The sequence below is a fragment of the Tachysurus fulvidraco genome, chromosome 1, assembly GCF_022655615.1.
Source record: "Tachysurus fulvidraco isolate hzauxx_2018 chromosome 1, HZAU_PFXX_2.0, whole genome shotgun sequence".
In the NCBI taxonomy this organism is placed as follows: Eukaryota; Metazoa; Chordata; class Actinopteri; order Siluriformes; family Bagridae; genus Tachysurus; species Tachysurus fulvidraco.
Window position 1 is genome coordinate 10,838,344 of NC_062518.1, and position 23,355 is coordinate 10,861,698.

The 23,355-nt window shown below is 38.9% G+C and overlaps 1 protein-coding gene across 3 annotated transcripts in view; it reads right to left on the minus strand.

Annotated features, from left to right (window-relative positions):
* cdh16 (cadherin 16, KSP-cadherin) overlaps positions 1 to 23,355 on the minus strand; it is a 39,643-nt gene that overhangs the window by 12,523 nt on the left and 3,765 nt on the right. For all 3 annotated transcript variants that reach the window (XM_027157534.2, XM_047817206.1, XM_047817101.1), the window contains exons 5-12: positions 23,099 to 23,228; positions 20,381 to 20,539; positions 19,196 to 19,392; positions 11,990 to 12,115; positions 10,231 to 10,381; positions 9,428 to 9,640; positions 7,815 to 7,891; positions 1,901 to 2,092 (exon numbers count right to left, since the gene is read on the minus strand). In XM_027157534.2, the coding sequence (XP_027013335.2) occupies positions 1,901 to 2,092; positions 7,815 to 7,891; positions 9,428 to 9,640; positions 10,231 to 10,381; positions 11,990 to 12,115; positions 19,196 to 19,392; positions 20,381 to 20,539; positions 23,099 to 23,228 (1,245 nt within the window). The remainder of the gene's footprint in view (positions 1 to 1,900; positions 2,093 to 7,814; positions 7,892 to 9,427; positions 9,641 to 10,230; positions 10,382 to 11,989; positions 12,116 to 19,195; positions 19,393 to 20,380; positions 20,540 to 23,098; positions 23,229 to 23,355) is intronic.

Below are 23,355 nucleotides of genomic sequence, written 5' to 3' on the forward strand. Positions count from 1 at the left end.
TGTGCTTTGTGTGTTTTACATTAACCACCCACGAATAAGCATTAGGAACTGTCATAAAATACTTCAGGGGGTTCAAACTCGAAATGTCTGCCAGCTGTGCCTCTCCAATGCATGGTTATGCAATTATCATGTTAGTTCGCATTTATATTTAGCATTGCAGCTTTTTAAACTGAGTTAAATTTGTTAAATGGCATTGCAGCAAGAGAGAGAGAGAGAGAGAGAGAGAGAGAGAGGGAGAGAGAAATAATTGACAGTCAATAGATTGAAATTGTAGCTTCATCACTAGATTTGTGTGTGTGTGTGTGTGTGTGTGTGTGTGTGTGTGTGTGTGTTTTCTTCTTACCACCCTATACTATATATACAATATAATTTTATAAGAATATGAACATCATTTGAACATGAAGCATTTGTTTTTCTTAAAATAGTCCACAATGCAGCTATTCAATTTGGCTTCTTCATACTGCAATAGTAACAGAGAAGTCTGGCTAAAGTACCAAAACTTTGAAGCAGCCAAATTAAACAGAAATAGCTCAGTACATGCAACCTCTGTTTTATCTGGAGCGCATTATCAAGTGTTTGTTCATTTTCATTGCAGTTCATAATCATTTCACACACAGTCAGTATTTTCTAGACCATCCATAATCAGTTTAAATGCTGTTGAATATAAAAAGCAAGCAATCTGTAACAGTATGCAGCAGGAAAAATTAGCACAGCTCAGTACTACTGAATGTAATTACATTTAATACTAAACATTTACTAATTACAAGCAGGGTTTGTTTTGTTATCATATATTAGCAGAGTTTTATCCACTAATTAAATTATACACAACAGGGATAATACAGGCTACTGCCACTTGGCGGATGAAGGTGAACGTGTGCCTCCTTGTACTTAAGTGAATCTACATGTACCACAGTGATCAAGTGATGATCATGGTGTGAAATCAATGCCATGGTAGAAGAGCACTGAATATATATGAGCTAGTTGATAGTGAACGGCTATTCACAACCAGAGAGCAATGTCTATTAGGCTCTCTTGAACTCTTGAAGCCACAAACTGCTTTGCCACTGTTAGGATTAAAACTGACAATCTCCCAGCAATAGGAGGAAACCTTAGACAAGTGCACTACTACAATGTCCTTGATTCCATTAATGGCTGAGGATCACAGTCGAGCTTCAGCACACAACGGTCTGGTAATATGGCAACAGCCTATGATCTAATGTGAGCTACTATTTTTATGACAAGATTTAAGACCATTTTAGCAGAATTTGAAATCTGGGCCATAAATAACTCCAATACAATTCGTGCCTTTCCGAAATTAGAGTTTACTATTCAGATTTGCATTAGTTCATCAACGATATTGGTGATACGTGGGCCGGATGAAGTGACGAATATGGACCATCATGGAGCCATTACTCATTTTGCTATCATGGGCTATAAATATAATGCATTTTATTTGTTTCTCACAGTGCGCCTCAGTTCTGGCATATCATCACACCTCAAGTGTACATATGTATGCATGACAGCATCCGTTACTAAAACATAATGACTGTCATGTAATGATACTTTAATACAGAAGATTTTAATGCTTTAAGGTTCATTATCCTTCATCAGTGTTTTATAGAAGTTTGGATTTAAAAAAAGGTGCAATTCTCATACATTCCGTAGTTATTCTTTGTCCTGCAGTCAGATGAAAAGATGAATTTCAAGGGGATTAAAGAGATTTTCTAGCTGGTGGCACATGTGGTATGGGTTGATTACATGGCCAGATTACTTGGTCTGGAGGAGCTTATAGTAAGAGCACAATCTCTTAAAATCCCAAACTATCTTTTTTTATTTTTTGGTCTTATCTTGAAAACTCTCTCTGACATAGTCCAGTGAATGAGGAAACATGAAGGAGTACCTTAGCAAGGACAAGAGAGACCTCGTTAGTCTGTCTGTCTGTCACCAATGTAAAGACCTCATCCTCGTTCCCTGACTCTAGTCGATAGTCGACCAGCCAGCTGTCCCCACCCCATTCATCAGCATCCCACGCTGCCACCGCCGTCACTGTGGCACCCACTGGGGCATCCTCTGCCAAGTGAAATGGCCCGTACTGAGAAAAACAGATATGGAGAAAGTAAGTGAGTATGCACAATCTCAGATATGAACAACACAGCACTGATTGATGTGTGATGAAGGGAACAAAAATACATATAGAACAAAATGTAAGCCGAAGCTCAGGAAGATTACAGTGGGCTAAGACTAGTATCAGAGAGAGTCAGGTGGAGTGAGCTACAGTATATTATAATAAAATAGAAGACAACACAGCAGGAGGAGAGAAGCTCAATATGAAGGTGTATAGATAAAATTACTGGAAGAGGCTTCGAAGGAAAAGTAAAGGTGAATAAAAGAGATAAGTCAGGAAAATTGCACCAGACATTTAAAATACCTTCAGCACTTAGATATGAAGCAAGGTTAAGAACATTTTAATTACTTTAGCTACCAGAGGCAAAACCCTTTGTCACAAAATTTACTCTTGTTTGACACATAAGGTGTCTGTCCAAAAGTATGCTTTTCCCTAAAAAGTAGTCGATCTAACAAAAAGTTTTTTTTCCACGATTTTGCCTTGCAGATACATGACTAATGCAAATAAGTCCACTTTTACACTTATATTAAAAACTGCAACTAAGTACATTTTGTGGAAAATTTGTTCTCATATGATGTGTGGTGGATGTGATAAATCAATTAATATCTAATTATCGATGCACAGAATTAAAAGAGGCCAGTGTACCGCATGCACACATGTCCTGTATGACTGATATTTATGACTGTTTACATTAAGTCAGAGAGTGATTTGAATATCCGATTAGATCAAAAGGTCTTGTGTACACCTTGTGTAGATATTAGCAGGTGGTGAAACAGATTGCTTGGTGAAGAAGTGGATCTCGTGTAATTTTTTTGATCGGATAGTCAATCTTGGCCAGCATTCATAATGAATCATCAAGCCATAGTCATAAATACATTAGTTGGAAAAATAATACACACATTACAATATTGTCACATTGAGCAGCTTGTTATAGTCTTTTCAAGTAACAAGAAAAATCAGCACAGTTCATCTTTAAAAATCTTTCAAAACTTTGAAAAGTTTTCATGTCAGTTTACGGGATCACATTTATATTGGTTTTAGGTATAAAAATGGAGACATTTAATAGATCGACTCTAATAAATAGCTACGAGGCCCCAAATAAAAAGGGTTTCTGCTTTACTCCTTTCTGCCTTTTTTAGGCCAATTTGGTATATTTAAACAGTTATTAGTTTAACTTTCAGTGCAAATATTAAATATAAAGGTAATTACTAAATGTGAATTGCAAATCTGAAATAAAATGTTTAATGTAAATATTAAATATAAGTCTAAATCTTAAATTCAAGTGTTAAATACAAATACAGATAAATGTAGATGATAACTATTTCTTTCATATGTTAACTGACATTGGCATCTCAAACTGGTCAAAGTTAAATAAATCATTGTGTTATTGGTTGCCAGGATCACCATTTTCACCTCCAGTACTAGTTTTGTAAAAATGGTTACCTTAATGGTGCTACAATTTAACATTATGTGCCCTGTAATGGGTTTCCCTGTGACCCTCTGTAGAATAAGTGGTACAGAATATGAATGGACAGACTTAGAATTATATTTACAATTTAGACAACTTGAAAGTTACATGAATTTTCAGAATGGCCTCCAAAAATAAAGAAACAATTATTACAGTATTAAACTTTTTACAAATGCATCATATATGTAACGTGTCTGTCTGTTTCCCCTTGTTTCTGTCTGCCGTCTCTCCCTGATGTTAATTGTTGACCCCGCCCACCTATCTGTTACCATGGACACTAATTACATTCAATCTCTTCCTCAAGTGTTTTGTCTTAGTCCTTGTCTGTCTCTGTTTTGTGATTGGTTCTCGTTCACCATATATACTCTGTCTGTTCACTTCAATGTTGTTGGTCGTTGTTGGTGTGTGCATGTCTGTGTTCCTGTTTCCTGTTTGTTCCGCGTTGCCAGCCTGTTTGTTCGTGTTTTGTTTATTAAAAACCTTAAGCTGCATTTGGATCCTCACTCGCCTTTTGTCTCACTGTGTCCCTTCGTGACAGAACGACCAACCCCCAATGGAACCGACCGGGTCGATGGAACCTGCCGAACCGACCGGGTCGACGGAACCGACCGGGTCGACGGAACCTGCCGGGTCGACGGAACCTGCCGAACCGACCGGGTCGAGGGAACCGACCGGGTCGAAGGAACCTGCCGAACCGACCGGGTCGAGGGAACCGACCGGGTCGAAGGAACCTGCCGAACCGACCGGGTCGAGGGAACCGACCGGGTCGAAGGAACCTGCCGAACTGACCGGGTCGAGGGAACCGACCGGGTCGAAGGAACCTGCCGAACCGACCGGGTCGAGGGAACCGACCGGGTCGAAGGAACCTGCCGAACCGACCGGGTCGAGGGAACCGACCGGGTCGAAGGAACCTGCCGAACCGACCGGGTCGAGGGAACCGGCCGAGCTGACGGAACCTGCCGGGTCGCCGGAACCTGCCGGGTCGACGGAACCAGCCGACTCAGCCGGGTCGACCGAAATGACTGAGTCAGAGAACGTGGTCGACATCATGACACCCAAACTACCTGAACTCTCTGCCTGGCCTGAACCTATGCATGTTTCTGTTTTCCTGTGTTTTGCTTCGCTGGACTTGCCAGCCCTTCTACCTCCTGTCCCTGTTCATAGGCCCAAAGCACCACCCTGGCTGCCAACTCCGTTCCGGTCTCTGGCTCAGCCTCCGGCACCACCCTGGTCTCCGGTCCTGCTCTGGTCTCTGGCTCCGCCTCCAGCACCACCCTGGTCTCCGGTCCTGCTCTGGTCTCTGGCTCCGCCTCCAGCACCACCCTGGTCTCCGGTCCTGCTCTGGTCTCTGGCTCCGCCTCCAGCACCACCCTGGTCTCTGGTCCTGCTCTGGTCTCTGGCTCCTCCCCTGGCGCCGCCCTGGCCTCCTGCTCTGCCGGCGCCGCCCTGGCCTCCTGCTCTGCCGGCGCCGCCCTGGCCTCCTGCTCTGCCGGCGCCGCCCTGGCCTCCTGCTCTGCCGGCGCCGCCCTGGCCTCCTGCTCAGCGGGCGCCACCACTACACGAACCCGACCCGCCCTCCCACCCTGGCTACACCTTCGCTCCACCCTCCTGGACTGGTTTTTGTGGACTTGGGAGCGTCTGGAAGCCGCTCGTAGGGGAAGGGGTTCTGTAACGTGTCTGTTTCCCCTTGTTTCTGTCTGCCGTCTCTCCCTGATGTTAATTGTTGACCCCGCCCACCTATCTGTTACCATGGACACTAATTACATTCAATCTCTTCCTCAGGTGTTTTGTCTTAGTCCTTGTCTGTCTCTGTTTTGTGATTGGTTCTCGTTCACCATATATACTCTGTCTGTTCACTTCAATGTTGTTGGTCGTTGTTGGTGTGTGCATGTCCGTGTTCCCGTTTCCTGTTTGTTCCGCGTTGCCAGCCTGTTTGTTCGTGTTTTGTTTATTAAAAACCTTAAGCTGCATTTGGATCCTCACTCGCCTTTTGTCTCACCGTGTCCCTTCGTGACAATATACATGTACTGTATCATAATATGTGTTCTTATTCCAAAGGCAGAGAAGCACTGAGAATAACAGAACCAAAGTCTTGCAGATCCACTATATCACTCTACTTATAATAGTTTGTGTTCCTGCAGTGAGTCTTGGCAGGTTCAGTTGAGGTGGAGAGCTTCTCTATCTCAGTCTGTATATCAGCATGTTTGAGAGAACAGTAATCAGCCCTTCTCACTGAGCTTCTGATCGGCAAGGCCAAACCTGTCATCACTCACACTCCACTGCACCGCACACACTCACATGGCCACACCATCTCAACCCGCTTAAGAGCTTTTTCCAACTCTTGCTTTGTGTGTGTATGTATATATAATAGATGGCGGGAGAACATAAGCACTGATTTTGGTAAACACTTCAAAATAACAAAGGCATACCGTTTAATTTCAACAACTTCTAACAGTAGAATTAGCAATATCCAACAGTTCACCTTAAATCCTGCACTTCTATTGCTGGATATTTTCAGCATTTGGCAATTGCTTAAGAGTCAGGGTAAGCAGTTTGCCCTCCAGGTGCATGTTCCCATGATTCAATACTGGCAGCCTGGCACTGTAAGTGCATTAGCTCACTCTACATCCATCTTGTAAAACTTGGCTTCGTCTCAGAGAAGGGACCTCACTGTCAGCAGCAGGAGGAAATACATGGTGCCTATGCATCTTTCTCCTGGCATGCTTCCTTTATAGATTTTATGGATTTTAAACTGATGAGCAGAAACAGTCTCTATTTTTTTTTGATCTAGGACAGTTATCCATATCCTCTGAGACCCTGATCAGGTTAAAGAGGTTACAGAAGATGAATAAACAAACTTTCTAGTATTCCCACCATGCTTCATTAAATCATCTAACAGTGATTTGATCACTAAAGGACAACATTATGTTTAAAGTCAATACTCTTAATTGGATCTATGAGAGTCTGATTAAAGGTGCATTCAAGGAACAAAAGACTTTATAAAAATATATAAAATATCATAATGGGCCATTTTTTGTAAAATGTTGCCAGATTTTATGATTTTGTGGGAGGAAACATTGCTTGGGGCTTTTGGTAAAACCTGTCTCTCGATGCTCTCGGTCTTATCTATCTTAAAGACACTCACATGCAGCTCTGGGCGCCTGCTTATTCACACAGCGTGGGTGATTGCATAGAGGGGATTTCCCAGAAAACAGCTGCCATAAAAAAGTGATGAATGGTGGCCATTTTTAGAACATCACCTCAGGAAAAGATAGAACGTTTCCAAGAGGAATGATCATTTTAAATTGTTTTATGTAAATGATGGAGGTTTGGGTATCGTCTGGAAGAAGGGGATTAGGAGAATGTGTTGATTTATCTGAGTAAAATACTTAGTGTTGGAAACCCTCGATGTATGTGTCTGGCATTTAAGTCAAAAATATATTCATCCACTTCATCATTAGTGATTACTGTTGCCCTGTCCTCATCATTCTGGGGTTGACTGTATTCTGTTTACACTGTTCATAGTTTAATATCTGCCAGGTTTGACATCCAGATAGCTGTTTGTTTTATGATAATTGATTAACTCTGGATTAACTCCAGCTGTTAATGTTGAAAATGATTCTGTATTTATGTCTTCACCCTGGGTTTTATTACAATTCTATTAATATTATCTCCAGAATTAAGAATTAGCCATAATTGATATTTCAAATTTATATGAAATCACATCAATCTTTAATTACATTGTTCAATGTTTTGGAATATGTTTCCATTTAAAGGACTTATCTTACTTCAATATTGACTAAAGGATACATGTTACTGAGGTCCATGAATTTCCAGTTGAATATCTGGTCTTCCCAGAGATTAATCTGATTTGCACTGAGAACACTATCCATTTGGAGCTCTAAACAGGAAAGCCCTCAGCAATATTAGCCCTATAAGCCTGAGATTATTTTGTGGATTCCCCTGAAATATCTTTACCTAACTCCCGTAAGTAAATCAAACCAATATTTCCCAGACCAGAGCAAAGACATGTACACACACATCTGTTCATGCAGCACCTCATACACACACAAATACAGTAATGAAATATAATGAAACCCAGTAACAATGAACTATTTAGCTCTACAGATTCAATAACATACAGAATAATTATTACATTACAGAATAATACTCATCCTTATAAGCCCTCACATAAACCTTGACACACAGCAGTAAACATACCTCATGTTGAGAGAAGACAGGTGGGTTGTTGTTTTCATCCAGTACTTTAACTATCACTGTGCAGGAGCTGTTCAACCCTGCCGAAGTGTAAGACATGACTCATGGTCACTTCATCGCAATATCATTATTAGCATTACTCCATTACTGACTCCATCAGTCTCCATTATACTCTTACATTTAATCAATTGACATGGAATCAAATGATTTATTACGTGTCATAGGTCACAGTGTACGTGTGTCACTGTAAACTGACACAAAAAAAGTTAATGTGTGTGTTACTAAAATAACATATAAAACCTATTTAGCTACAAAACATTATAAATACCAACAAGGACATCTGGAGTGTGATTCACTGTGTCTTATAAACAACATGCCTTGTGCACATTTGCTTCCTCTGACATTTAGCATGATCTTAGATTGCGGCCAAAATCTGGAGGTCAGTTTTTGTTCATGGGAAAAAAGAGCATAGACATTTGTTCAAATCTTTTTCCACAGAGTTTACTAAATATTAATTAGGAGCGTGTACTGTATCTCTCCTTGTGAGCTGATGCAGGCTGTATCTTGATACATGATCGATTATGCATTGTGTAAAAAGGACCGATGTGAAATGTGTCAGCAAAACATTTGATACAAATCTATTACAATATGATTCATTATTTTAGAAACAAAATAAATGTGTATTAACTTTAAATAGTGGTGGTCTACGCCCATTTCATTAGGACTGACAGAGGCAGAAATAGGCACAGAGACCATGCCTGTTTTATTAAGACTGACAAGCAGAGACTACACTTATTTCATTAGGGCTGGCTGGTAGAGAGACCACACCTACTCCATTAGCACTGACAAGGAGAGACAACACCTTCTTTGTTGAGACTGAAAGGGAGAGACCACTGACAATGAGAGACCACACCTACTTCATTAGAACTGTCAGAGAGAGACCACACCTACTTCATTAGCACTGACAGGGAGAGACCACACTTACTTCATTAGACCTGTCAGAGAGAGATCATGCCTACTTTATGTGGACTGAAAGAGAGAGACCGCACTTACTTCATTAGAACTGACAGGTAGAGACCAGGCCTACTTCATTAAAACTGTCAGGAAAACACCACACCTACTTCATTAGAACTGACACGGAGAGACCACACCTACTTTTTTTTTAAATGACAGGTAGAGACCAGGCCTACTTCATTAGAACTGTCAAGGAGAGATCATGCCTACTTTATTAGAAAGGACAGGGAGAGACTACACCTACATTGTTAGACATGACAGGTAGAGACCACACCTACTTCATTAGAACTGTCAGGGAGAGATCATGCCTACTTTATTTTGACTTATTTCCTTAGAAGAGGCTGGCAGAAATCACTAAACACTACTCAGTGGTTAAGGGTCTGGAAAAACCTACGGTTCAAGCCCCAGTATCACCAAGCTGGCCTAGTTTAAAGCCATTAACTCAAAATGCTTCAGGGGTCCCATATAATGGCTTACCCTGTTACTGACCCTGACTTCCTCAGAAACATTTCAGGTATATGTGAAGAAAAGAATGTGACTGTACTGTAATGTATATATGACAAAGAAATGATTTTTTTCTTTTTGATGGTTGTGCGTGCGACCTTTAGCGTCCTCAGCGATGATTGTCAGTGTGTATTGTGATGCCGTGCCCTCCATGCTGTCAGCCTGCACTGTGATCACCCCAGAGTCTCGGTCCACACGGAAAAGTGGCCGGGGGCTTTCTGGCACCTGCGATGCCAATCTGTAAAAAATCCGCACATTATCCGTTTTGGGGTCGTCGTTATCAGCTGCCTGGACTGTGAGAATTTCAGATCCTGTTGGGCATTGAGGAAATATAATGAGAAGGGTCAAAATCCCCGCAGCCATAAACCCAACATCCTATTTATTACTTAAAATCAATTTATGTTTCAAAGACCATAACATATTTCTGTATATTAAGTAATAAATTGCTTGATTTGGCAGTTCCACACAAACTTAAGACTTAATTAAGGTGTGACACAAAAATAATCCTCAAGATTTGGTTTGTAGATTTAACATAGAATATTATAAGGCCATTCTGACACTTTTAGTTTACCTGTTGCTCTCAGTTATGATGAAGTTAAATATTCAAAATCTCTCACTTTTAGCTCATTTGTATTTAATCGATAATTAGTGATTTATTCCGCAATTATTGTTATATTCTGTTTTATGAAATGATCACAGAATATATAATGAAATATTTATACACAGTTAAAGTGTCTCAGTACCTTAGAATCTACCCAGTGTGTTCTTGTAATCGTTTTGTGATGATTAAATGACTGCATGACTGTGTGTGATAGAGAGAGAGAGAGAGAGAGAGAGAGAGAGAGAGAGAGAGAGAGAGAGAGAGAGAGAGAGAGAGAGAGAGAGAGAGAGAGAGAGAGACCTTTCTGTGCAAGTTCCTTGACAACAGTGTGGTACTGCATCTGTGGGAAGGTCGGTCTGTTGTCATTGGCATCTCCTACCATGACCCTCAGCTCTACGGGTTTTGCAATCCTCCTGCCATCTGGCCTCTCTGCTACTATGCTGATCAGGAACTGACAGACAGGGAAAGGTAAAATAATAATAATAATAATAAAATAAAAATATACATTTTATAAAATGTACATTTTATATAATTACGTTTATAATTTATATATTTTTCCGAGTGAGTCAGAATCCAGACCAAGTACTGAACTTGCTTCTTTAACAGCTGGCATTTAAACACAACCTTCTGGTCACAAGCACAGGAAGTTCAAATATTTAATTTGTCTGTGTTGATTAATTGTTCAGTTCAATTTACTTCAATTAGATTGTATAATGCTTTTAACAATGGCCATTGTTCCAAAGCACAAACAATTTGCAGAAACATATATAAAATGAATAAATAAACATATATATATATATATATATATATATATATATATATATATATATATATATATATATATATATATATATATATACAGTATATATAGCCAGTGCGATGCTGTTGAGGAAGAAGTCTTATCAGAGGAAACAGACTTATCTGGGTGACTCAAGATAGTGAGATTAGATATAATTTCCCTTCTATAACTGTGTACTATATCGTCCCTCACATTAACATTAACATTAACATTAATTAACTAGTTAACTTGTCCATAGGGGTTTTTAACTACAGGCTACTTTTCTGTGTATCATACACTCCCTTCTATTTTATGCACATAATCTTTTACATTAATCAATTAATGTAAAAACAAATTAGTGATATGGATTTGATAGCCTAGCGGTTAAGGTGCTGGCCTACCAATTGGAAGGTTGTGAGTTTGATTCCCATTTCCACCAGGCCCCTGAACATGGTCCTTAACCCTCAGTTGCTCAGTTGTATAAAATAATGTTGCTGGAAATGTAATGACAAAAGGCAAACTTTACCATTAACTTCTCTCAACACATGGTTTGCTTTTCCAGCTATCCGTGAACCTGATTAAGCTGGGCATTATAGCCTACTGTATTGTTCATATTGATGATTTCTGAAGGCCTATGTACTGTACAGTATGTCTGCATCTGGTTGCCTGGTTGATATTTGAGCAGATTGACTGCTCTGAGTCAATAACTCATTTGGTGAGTCTGAGTTACTCGCAGCAGCTATAAAAGTGCACACTAATGCTTAGTTTGGTGCTTTATAAATAATGCTTGAATGCACAGCGGTGTCATGAAACATCAAGGACAGGTCGACAGTGAGACAGCCAGACAGAGAATAAACTGACTGTCTGTGAGTATCACTACCATACAAATAGATTTCTACATAATTTTTTTTAAAAAGCTAATTGTATATAGATAGATGCAACTTTAGTATAAGACTAAGTGATTTTATTATGTTACTAGTAAAAAAAAAAGATAAAATATGTAATACAAGGGCAGCTTGATATGTGGGCTTGAGTTTTACACACCTCTAATGCAGCTCTGACACAGATGGTAGCAATTGAAACTCTTGTTAAAATGAAAGTCTAACTGTTTAATGTTTCACTCTCATGTACAAAAAACAACAAAGGATAAAAAAACAGAAATACATCCAGTGTTTGTCCTTTAATTACTGCAAAGGAACAGGAACAAGAAAAATTTGTAAGCAGTGTATATAACTGAAAACTTATGCAAATAAATTTGTTTATGTCCTTTTTGTCCTTTACCTGATCTTGGGTTTCTCGGTCCAGAGGGGCATTTAGGTAGATGACTCCTTCTCTACTAATGGTGAAAAGCATCTCTGGAAACTCTCCCTCCAGACTGTACTCTACCAAACTCCCACTCCATTTCACCTGAGGAGCATGGCGCACACACACACACACACACACACACACACACACACACACACACACACACACACACACACACACACACACACACACACACACACACACACACACACACACACACACACACACACTTGACAGATGGTCTTTTCCAGAGAAACTGCCAAATACTTTTAATGAACAGAGTGCAGAGTACATCTAAAAGGACTGAAAACATAAAGGAGGCTTATCTCAGTTTGATGGAGTGAAAGTTTAAACAAAGGAAAATGCAAGACTTGGTTATTTCAAATGTTTTAAACACATTGGTTATCACTAAATGTGTTAAACACATTTAGTGTGAGCTCTTACAAAGAGAGTACAATACAAAACACAGTAGATACATTGCTTAAATTTAAAGAATTTATCAGACTGAGAGAAATGTTTTGGAAAGTCTAGTCTACAGAAAGCAATCTGACATTTAATAGTCTGCACACTGTAGCTGGAAATTTGGCCAGCAACCAAAAATCTGAAAGCACAGCATAACCAATCAACCAAAGTCTGCAGGAGTTCACGTGAGTGTCAGCTAACAAGACAGAAATACTGTATGTGTTTGTTACTTAACTAAAAAGGTATGAAGGAATGAAATGAGTCCAGATAATATGACATAATCTAGAACATGAACTGTTCGGCTGAGAAAGATTTCGTTTCTCATTAGATTTTAGATATTAAAGGATGTAGTCGCTTTCAAAATCACATATTGCAACATATTATATCTTATAAAAATCATTTGTAAAAACAAGGAAACAGGACAGTGCAGGAGAAGATAAATGCACACACTATTCCCATCTCTCCGAATGCAGCCTATAAGCCAAGATATCTTTAGTGTCTCAAGTTTACTTTTTTTTAGGTTATTGATTTAGTTTATTTTTGACTAACCTATAAGAAATACTTTAAGGTTTTCATCACATGCCTTATAAATGTTCATTATCGTAAATAACAAACAAAATGAACAAAATAATTTTTCTTTTAGAATGACAAAAAATGTTCTGATGCATTAACACAAGTATTAGAAAGCATTATCATGCTCAGAAGAACAAAATCCACAAACAAAGCTGCATCCGCAGGGAGCAGTGCTACAGAGATAATGTTTATATTTAAGTTAAAGTGAACGTTTAGCAGAGCCCCAAAGCAGTGAAGAGGCAGAGCCGAGCTCTGTTACTGGAGAGTGTACCGAGGTCAGCAGTTGCCAAAACAAAGCTTCTTCTCTAACCACAGAGGGATTTTCCACTCCTCTGGGAAAAAAGAGTGACAGCCGATGATGGACGGGGTGTGAAAAAGCACCGAATTAGGAGAGGAGCTTAGAGTTGAGTGTAACTGTCACGTGCACATCCACCATGCTCCTGCATCTTCTCCATTTGTTATGGAGATGGCTCCCCAAGCCTCCTGTCTCATTCTGTATGTGTACATGCCAGCCAGTTTCTCTTTACACGGCCCTGCACACATTTGCAAAGCGCTGCAGCAGGGCAGCTGTTCTTGGAAGAGATTAACATGCTGCCCTGTGTTCTAAAAATGGTTCTCTACAACAAAAGTGATGTCACCTGTTTAGTTTCCAGGCTTCATTTGTCCATACAAATGATTAACTTTTGTGTTAACCTAGAGTCTGATAATGCAGGGCTTTGAAGTGCAAGCTGTATGAAGTGAGCAGTGATGCACTGATGGTGATAAACTTCTAAAGCTGGTCTTAATTTAGCTGCTCTTAATACAGAAAGATCCGGCATTCAAACATGACATTTAGTAATTCATTATCAGTGGTTGCAGCTTTGTAGGAAGGTTTGGAAAAGTTGTTTTGATGTGTATAGAGTGTAGAGGAGTGATGGGGCATTTAATACCCAGATAATGCAGTTGGATGTTACCCATTGCAAAAGAAAGTTTCGTTAATTCTCAAAAGCGAGAAAGTAAACTAGGCCAGTCGTATAAGAAGGTGAAGGTGACATGTACTTACATTTAATGCACATGGTTGAACATGCTGATGGGTGTGTTTGAGTTGGGGATTTGATTCCTGCCAAAGCAAGCATGGAGTTTGCATGTTCTCTGTGTATTTTGGTGGTTTCTTCTGGGTATCCCAGTTTTCTCCCCAAGTCAAAAGACATGTCTTTTTGAATGCTTGTTATCTCAAAATTGTCCATAGTTTGTGAATAGATATATGTGTGTGCATGATTGTGAGCTGTGACGTGTTGGGCCTAAGTTCCTAAGTTCCCTGGGATAGACTCAACATTCCCTATGACCCTGTGTACAATAAACAGTACAGGAAATGGATGGTTGAATGGGTTGACATTATATTGTCAAATAAACGGGATTCACGTGATTTCCAATCCTAAGCTTAGTGGCAAGTAGATATTTTCATTCATGAATGTAGCAGCTCGTGAAGAAGATGCAGAAGATGGCTGAGAGAGCTTATGTGTTCAGAAAAAGCACATATTCACCCTAAATAGCTTGCATGGCTGGTAGGTGGCAAGTCTCTTGCCATGTTGCCATGAAAAGACAAGCATCAGTGACACCCCCCACCCACATTTCAAAACCAAAAAAGCTGTCAGAAAAAGGCTTTCCAAATGCACAAAAAAAAGCCCTTCAGTTCTATGACTATCAATGCACACACATGTACTGGAAAGTGCACACACAGCACCAGCTGTGAGAGTGTTCAGAAATGCTTTATCTTTTTTATTCATTCCTGCATTCGAGGATTTCATAGACATATGCACTTTTCTTCTTACACACACACACACACACACACACACACACACACACACACACACACACACACACACACACACACACACACACACACACACACACACACACACACACCAATATGTTTCCATTGTCACTACCCCACATGGAAATGCACACATGCTGTCTCACATGTCTTTCTCACATGTCTCTATGCCTCATATGCACAGACATCTGAATGCCCTCACTTACATTTACCTTCACCTTGATGTAAGGATGTCTACACTGTGTGTAGCCAAAGCAGCTGGCTTTGCTATTCAGGCAGTGTTTGCCAAAATCTTTCACAAACATGTAGCTGAACAGTGTTATATAAGCCTAAAGCAGAGCACAATATGATTTGTCCTTCACTGGTTCAGCAATTATGGTTTAATTTTTATATACAATTTTGTTTAAACATAGTGATGCTGAGAAGTGACTGCTGGGTTCTTAACCATGGCCCTTAACATTCAGCTGCCCACTGTGTTTGAATTGCTTCATATAGAACTTTAATAAACTCGTGTTAATAAACTCGTGTTAATAAACAGATTCTGTAAAGTACAAAAAACAAAGATTAACAGTGAATTTAGAATGTGACAATATTTCTACTGCATTCGCATGTGTGTGTGTGTGTGTGTGTGTGTGTGTGTGTGTGTGTGTGTGTGTGTGTGTGTGTGTGTGTGTGTGTGTGAGTAGTAAGGAGTGGGGTGGTCATGGTGGTGGTGGTGGTGGTGGTGGTGGGGGGGGCTATAAGTAAACAGACCAACTATTTCTTTGAACATGACCTCATTTCCCTCACAATAACCCCTACTGGCCATGTTTAACAAGACCTCTAGCTGAGCTTTCTCTCATCCTTTTCCACTGTTGAGAGATCTACAAAGTGCTGCTTTCTTTTTCCTGCCAATTAAAATTTAATGGAAACAAAAGACAAGATCCATAGTGCTGAGGACTACAAACCCACACCGTCTCCTTTCTATCTCTCATTGGATCACTTGTCCTTTGTTTGTTACTCTCGTGCCCATCTTTTGCAGAGACAGGCATCAGGCCACGACTAATAAAATTTGAATAACAAGTTAAAGATCAGGTATTTTTAAAGATTCTAAGAATGATCTCAGAAAGCTTCTAAATTACCTTAAACTAAATTTCTAACTAGGAATTTTATCCTAAGAGTGATTCAGAGACCAAACTCTGAACAACTCTGAGCAAGGAAAATACAACAACTTTTATCTTAGAGAGGAGGTGGGGCTGAGCTCTGTTACTAGGCATGATATGTAATAAATGTAATGTAAATGTAAACATCTCTGCCACAGCGCAGACAAATTCGATCATTTCGGCCGCTATGGCATTTCGGCTCTGTTTTGGAGACGTTAGTGTTATCTCTAATACAATTGGTCACAAAAATAAACCCTACACAATCTAATCTGTATCATCTTATTAACTCACTATCATTATTAAATATTGTATACAATTAATTTCTTCTCCCTCTTCACCTTTCAGCCATTTTCTCCTCTTCCAAAGAAACTCTTAAGCCTCTTAAAAGTCCTCCTCACTACTCCTAACACCTTCTGACCTTATAAGCCCGTTTAAGGCTTTATGGATAACTTTTATGCTTATAACTAGCATCTTCTTTTTCAATTTAAACAGAAACTCCAACATGAATTTTTTTAGAATTACGTCACTAGGAGCAACTCTTTGCACTAAGAATTTTCATAACACAGGTTCTGGTATACTGACATGTCCAAGGAAGATTGAGCAAGTAAATGTTAACATATTAACAACCGATAAACACAAATACAGTGGTTAAAACTTTGTTAGTCTTATGCACTTTTAGCAATGCTGGTTGTTATTAAGAACGGAAGCAAATAGAAAGCACTCTCAAATTTTGTATATGAACTTCTTTTGTTTCTTACAGCCTCTAATGCAATCGCATAGCGTACACAAATGATGAAGGATTTACAGACTGTCCAAGATGCCATGTTTCTCTGGAGATAAGACTTATACTGTGATTTTACTACATTTACTTTTATTATTAAAGTACACTGCAGTTAAAGCCTCAATTCTTCATCAGATGCCAAAAATGATCAATTTTGCTTAGTAAAGAACTTTTATGTGGAATCTCTAAGAGATAAGTTAGTTCTGCTATGAAACAGTTATAAAATGGTGAATGTGATCAACATCATTTTCATACTCATCACACTCAGCACATTGGCAACACAGAAATGTAGAAAGTGAATCAAGATAAACATTTGCCTTTTTTGTGGTGACACAAATTTAGATTATTTTAGCCCCTGATAAGTTTTGGCCCTTTGTTAGAACATTTATTAGGTCTATAAAAGACCTAATATTTTTGAAAAATATAGAAGGGCCAGTGTGATAAATAGCTATTTGTATTTTTATCAATTTTATGGTGTCATTCGTGAATACTCGCATGTAGAAGAGCCTGGCACTGGTCATAAGGGTGCATATCAAATAACTGGGTTGCCTGATATTTGCATCAGCCATGATGACAGGCACATGAAATCCTCTTCCACTGTGCTCTTACCCAGAGCAAAGCCTAACACAAACAAGGTACAAAAATATTCCATGATCCTTTGAATGATTGCATGCAGAAGATTAAGCCTCTCTGTCTCTCTCATTGCCTTTGCCAGACTGCTTTGATTGCATTTGGCAGTAAACCCAGAACTGGACATGGTGTTCAACCTGTCAGTGGCACACTCTAGTCTAGAAGTAAAATCATTTTCTGTTAGTATAAATATCAATATAACATACAGTGTTATTGAAAGTTTGTGAACCCTTTAGAAACTCTAGATTTCTGCATAAATTTAATCTCAAAACATTAAAAGTACAATTTCCACTTAAGGACACAAAAAGCCCATGTTATAGTCCCACATGTTCATGAGAGTTTCCTGGACAGATATGTTACAGACAACAAATTCAGTCTGACTACATAGATATACAGTTGACCTGAATGACTGTGTAAATTTTCCCTGTTTATCTAAGGAGGAAGCTTTCGCTGTGTTCAGACCACTGTGAAAGCAGTAGTATTCTCTGGTAAACCATTTGTGAACTATCACATTCTGTTGAACACTTGCAAAAGCCGGAATGGAAACCAAGGTCTTACAGTCAATCTTGGTGCCATGATCATGACCCTCTAGACTAGATCTTTGCTAAATTATCTGCAACATGGGATAAATCACTGGTAGAAGGAGAAAAAATGGTAAATAGCAGTGAACTATTGAAGGAGAACCACAAATATGCAATTTGAGGTCTGACTGCATTCCCCGACAATATCTTGTACTATTGTCCTGCTATAGCTGAGTTGCTCTTAGTTATGGTTAACCATGGATGGGTCAACCTTAGAAGATTCCATGCATGGTAGAAAGAGGTGCCTCAGAGCTAGCAAGAATAACTTAAGACTGCCTTCAAATCCTGTTGGATGATCTGTTCTTACTGTATATACCCGTGGAACTTCCCACCCTTTAAGGGAGTCGTTTGCCTTCAATAAGGCAAGTCTCAACTGGACTTCTTTTCCTGAAATGCATTGCAACCCCCAATCAAGCTTTTAATCAAGCTATGCTAAAAGTCATTCATGCATTTATCACCTAATAATTGGAGGTCCTTGTAATTCCTACAGTAGGATGTGTGAGAGGCAAAAGTATGTGAACCTCTAGGTTTATTACTTAATTTCAAGTTCATATCTGATGTCCATCAATGTGTCCATCTGATTTCAGCCAATGACAATCGGGCCTCCATGAGTGTCCTATTTTATTTAAAGAACCTGATTTTCATGACGTGTGTTTGTGGAAGGGGATCATTGCAAAAACAATTGAGATCTCTGAGGACTTCAGAAAAAAGTTATTGTCAGGCTGGAAAAGGTTACAAAATCCAACAACATTACAACAACGACTGAGCAACATCACTCATGGCATGTTAATCTTAACAAGGCTGCAGTATAAACCTTACATTTGGGCCAAGCCCCCAAATGGGTGGACCCAGGCCACCTACAGTATGTGCCTTACCAGTCCGCTCCCAACAGCTATGAAACTGCTCTATAACAATTAGTAAAATGTTTAACATATTAACAATGCGTACCATAAAAGATTATGATAAAAGACCACTACCAGCAATGCAACAGCAGACAACACAGATAAAGAAACCCACCCAGTAACTACCACTTACAGAGTAGAGAGTAAAAGTACACCATGCAGACTTGTATGGATAATGTGCAAGTAGTTATAGTAGATACCTAGAATGGTAGACAGATTCAGTCATCATGTTTGTAAAACAAATCCTAAAAACCCACACACAGTGCCTCTGTTTTTGTGTGTATGTGCTGTGTCTAACCTGAGAAATGGGGATAGGGTACGGTCCTGGTAGGTTCTCCTGCAGTCGAACTGGGTCGGGTGAAGCCCATGTGTTCCCTGTCACCTCGACCAACACAGTGCCAGTGGAGAAGAAAGCATTGGCCTTTCCACCCATGTCCTGGACCATCACCGAAAGTTTATAGCGTCCACACATTTCAGGGTCCAGAGCAGAGGCACCTGCAGACCAAAACACACATAACCATATAATACATATTGCAACTAAAAAGAAAACACGTACACATGAGCCATATAAAAAGATTTAAAATGCATTTTGTTCATTAATCTCCATTATAATACAGGTTAGAATGCTTATAGGTTACAAATGTGTATTTGTCAGAATTTATTTGTAAGGTATATTGAAAATCTAGCAACATAATTTTAAGCAGGTTTAGTTTACTGATTAGTTCTATGTTGCCTTATGTCTGTGCCTTTCATTTTGATTCATTTCATTATGTACTGCATCAGCTATATATAGTGGAAAGGGCAATAAAACCTCATGACTTGACTGGACTTACGGACTAAAGCAAGTGCACATGCAGTAAATGTGTTTCATTGGTCCTTCAAAAAGTCAGGCATTCTATTTAATAGCAACTGTAAATTTGAGGTTCTCACCAACTCACATAAATAAAGTGACATACATACATTGTTGGCTGTGATTTGATCCCTATCAGGATTTGACCAGTTAAAGTGAACAGATGTATGAATGAGTGTGTGCATGTGCGGTGCTGAGTAAGATGGATACAGAGAAACAGATACTGGAAGTGCTATAAGATATCAGATCAAGTGAAGCAGTGAAGAACAAGCATTAAGTGCCTATAATTTTTGTTTAAAATATATGTTCATTAATTCATATATGAATGTATATTGTAAGCAATGCAGTTGTTATCATTCTCACCTATCAAATGTCTCCGGTTCTAAACTGAACCTAAACAAATCCAATCTGGCTGCCTCTAGGTCACTAGTAAAGGTTTTGTGCTAAACATATGCGTGATAAATAAATGTATATAAAAAAAAATCATAACACACAATGGTCCAAAATGAAACACTTGAACAATTAGAGAAACTAGTAACATGTCTCCTAAGAGTATTTTGTCTTAAAACATGTAGCATGTGACAGCCCCTACATAATACTGTATATCCCAGATTCTGGCCTTGTGCTCATTACCATCCTCTGTGAGAGACACCTCCCCACTAGTGGCATCGATGTGGAACATGTGACTGGCCGGGATGCGAGGCATCTGGTCTAGGAGGCGAAAACGCAGATCAGCATGTGGTGTGTTTCGGTCGTCACGGTCTAAAGCCCCTACTTGCATGAACGGGATTCCTAGGTTTAGATAAAGAAAGAAATGAGAAAGAGCTGCTTCACTTGGCATACGTATATTTACTTTACTAACAAGTATTTGTATTCTTACTTTAAAAAAACTAAACAGACTGCGTGGGAGCTCAGATCTTATCCAGCTAGCAGAACAACTTAGCTATCACATTCTCTATAGATGGAAAATGATGTTTTACATTTTATGTGTTTTATTGCTTCTATTTAATGTATTTTTTTAACAGCTCCATATATTTTTTTTCTGTTTTGAAATAAAATGGCAGCAGTGTTTCATCTGCATTGATATCTACAACCAGTATTTAAGGCTAGTTCTTAGTAGTTTCTTCACATCACATAAACAATAGCTTAGCTAACAAGAAGGAAACAATCTTTCATAAATTACTTAGCTAACAAGGAGCAAACAACCTCTCACAAATTACTTTCTTTCAGCTCTTTTTTTCAGACCAATTCAATATTAAAGCACCAGTAGCCTTCTACAGGTCATCGTGTCATGCTATATCAGAATATTATGAATTTGGAGAATCCATATGAATCCATATGGAATTATGACTCTGTAAACTTCACTGTACTAAATATGGCTTCTTTGGTAGCAGGCCCAAAGAATGATCTTGCCAACCAGGGTTGAATTATTGTCAATATTCTGTCCCAGCTGCCAGGAATGAAGCATAAATTAAATCCTTTATAGAAGGGTCTGCCAACTGGATGGACTGCTCCAAGGCTAGCAGGATCAATGTATCAATATATAAATGTATATATATGTTTTTGCCAGGAATTAAAAAGTGCATATGCAGTCAGTACTAAACATATCTAGGTATATTGCTTCACAGTCATGGAGTCCGGCCACAGGTAAACTGTGCCTGACCAAATCATCCATGAACATTGTCAATAAAGTCCACTAAGCCACCGTGCCCCCTCTCCAATAGAGAACAGGAAAACAAAAAAGTGACAAAAAGGTGTTTGTAGCAAATACTGACTGAAATGTAAAGATGGTTATTCATCACTGCATGATCTTGTTGGCAGATTTTGCCATGCATGGTGGGATGCAGGTTCTGGCAATACACCAGCAGTTACTCTAATAAACTTAACCTAATCAAATCCATCAAAGTCAACATTCGCTAATAAATCTCAATAAATCCAACCCTCCCCATATATATCCCAAGAATTTCTAAAATCTAAACATTTCCTGTAATCTCCAAAGCACTCAGTAAAGACCAACATAATTACAAACACTCTCATTTAAACATTGCCAAATTCCTCTCTATATTTTCCAACATTATAAAAATAACTGCTGACTGCTGGCAAGTGTGTGTGTCTTGAGAGCTGTAGTTTGGTTTCTTAATGCACTCATAAGGTGTATGTGTATGATGTACACTCCTATATATTCTCAACCCTGAAAGTCTAGACAGTGCTGTCATCTTTAATGAAATGTTATTTTAAATTGCTGTACACTATAAAGGTGTACCTGAAGGTAACAGCGTAAAAGCAAGACTGATGAAAGGGATAAAATTTATTTTTGTGAGACACTTTTGTGAACTTTCAAAGCATTTCCATTTAAGGTAAAAGTCCTTGAAGCAAATTAAGTCATTATTCTTTCACACTGCCCTAAAAAATTCAGTTTACACAGTTTTTGTCTGCTGATCTTAGATCATTCTTCCACATCTGTCTATTAATAAATGTACAAATGTCAAAGTTGAAATGAATTTAATTGTTTTTCCATCTTAATTCTTTATACGCCATAGCTGTTGTGCAATCTACAGGATTTAATACTCCTTTGTTATGATAATGTTTAATTCTTTTTTTTTAATAATTGATGACATGCTCCTAATTCGTCTTTTGTTATTATTATTGCAAATTACTCTTCTTCATCTCACAAGATTTCTTTTCATTTGTTTCAGTTGTAGCATAACTGCTTTACAACAGTCGTTTGTAACTAGAGGCATGTATTAGGACTGAGATCCACAGCGAGCAGCAGGTTGTAGTCAGATATGTGGTTTACAGGAAAAAGACAGCCCATGTTTTTATATTTCTTTTATATTTTGGAGAAATAGAAATTCAAGACAATCATTATAAAACATCATGAGGGTGTCTGGGGCTACTGATCACAAACAATTTGTAATATTCCTCTAGCACTTTCTTCAGCTCAAGGAATCAATTAAAGCAGCGGTGTCCATTCTTATGGGTGCAGGTTTTCATTCCAACCAAGTAGAAGCCACACCTGATTCCACCTGTTTAATCGGCTTTTAGTAGACTATGATGTGGCTTCTTCTTGGTTGGAATGAAAACCTGCACCCACACCGGCCCTTTCCGGATAAGATTGGACAACGCTGAATTAAAGTAATCAGGCGTATGAGCTCTGTATATCCCAATGAAAGAGATGTGACCACTTCAAGTTTCACTTGTTCTGTTGTCAGCTCCTTTACATCTCTGTGTATGCGTTTATGTTCATTTGGACAAATGGAATGTTAGTCATGTAAAAATAACTTAGCTAATGCAAAGTCTTAATAAAAAATGGCTAAGGTCTCATTATATAGCACTGCTGAACTCTCTCACCTTTTAGCAGGCCGAGCTGAACGGTGCCTCTCATGCTCTCTTGCAAAAATATTGGCACGTTGTCATTCTTGTCGATGACGCACACCTCTACACTAAAGCTCTGTGGGTGCATAGATGCCATGAAGGACACCTGTAAGAAAAGTGCAGGTGGATTTAATGGTCACATGGCAAGTCTTTTCAGTGATTCCAGTAATGATGAATGATGAAGGTAACTAGTGACTACATTCATGACCATTCTAAAAAAGCTTTAAATGTGG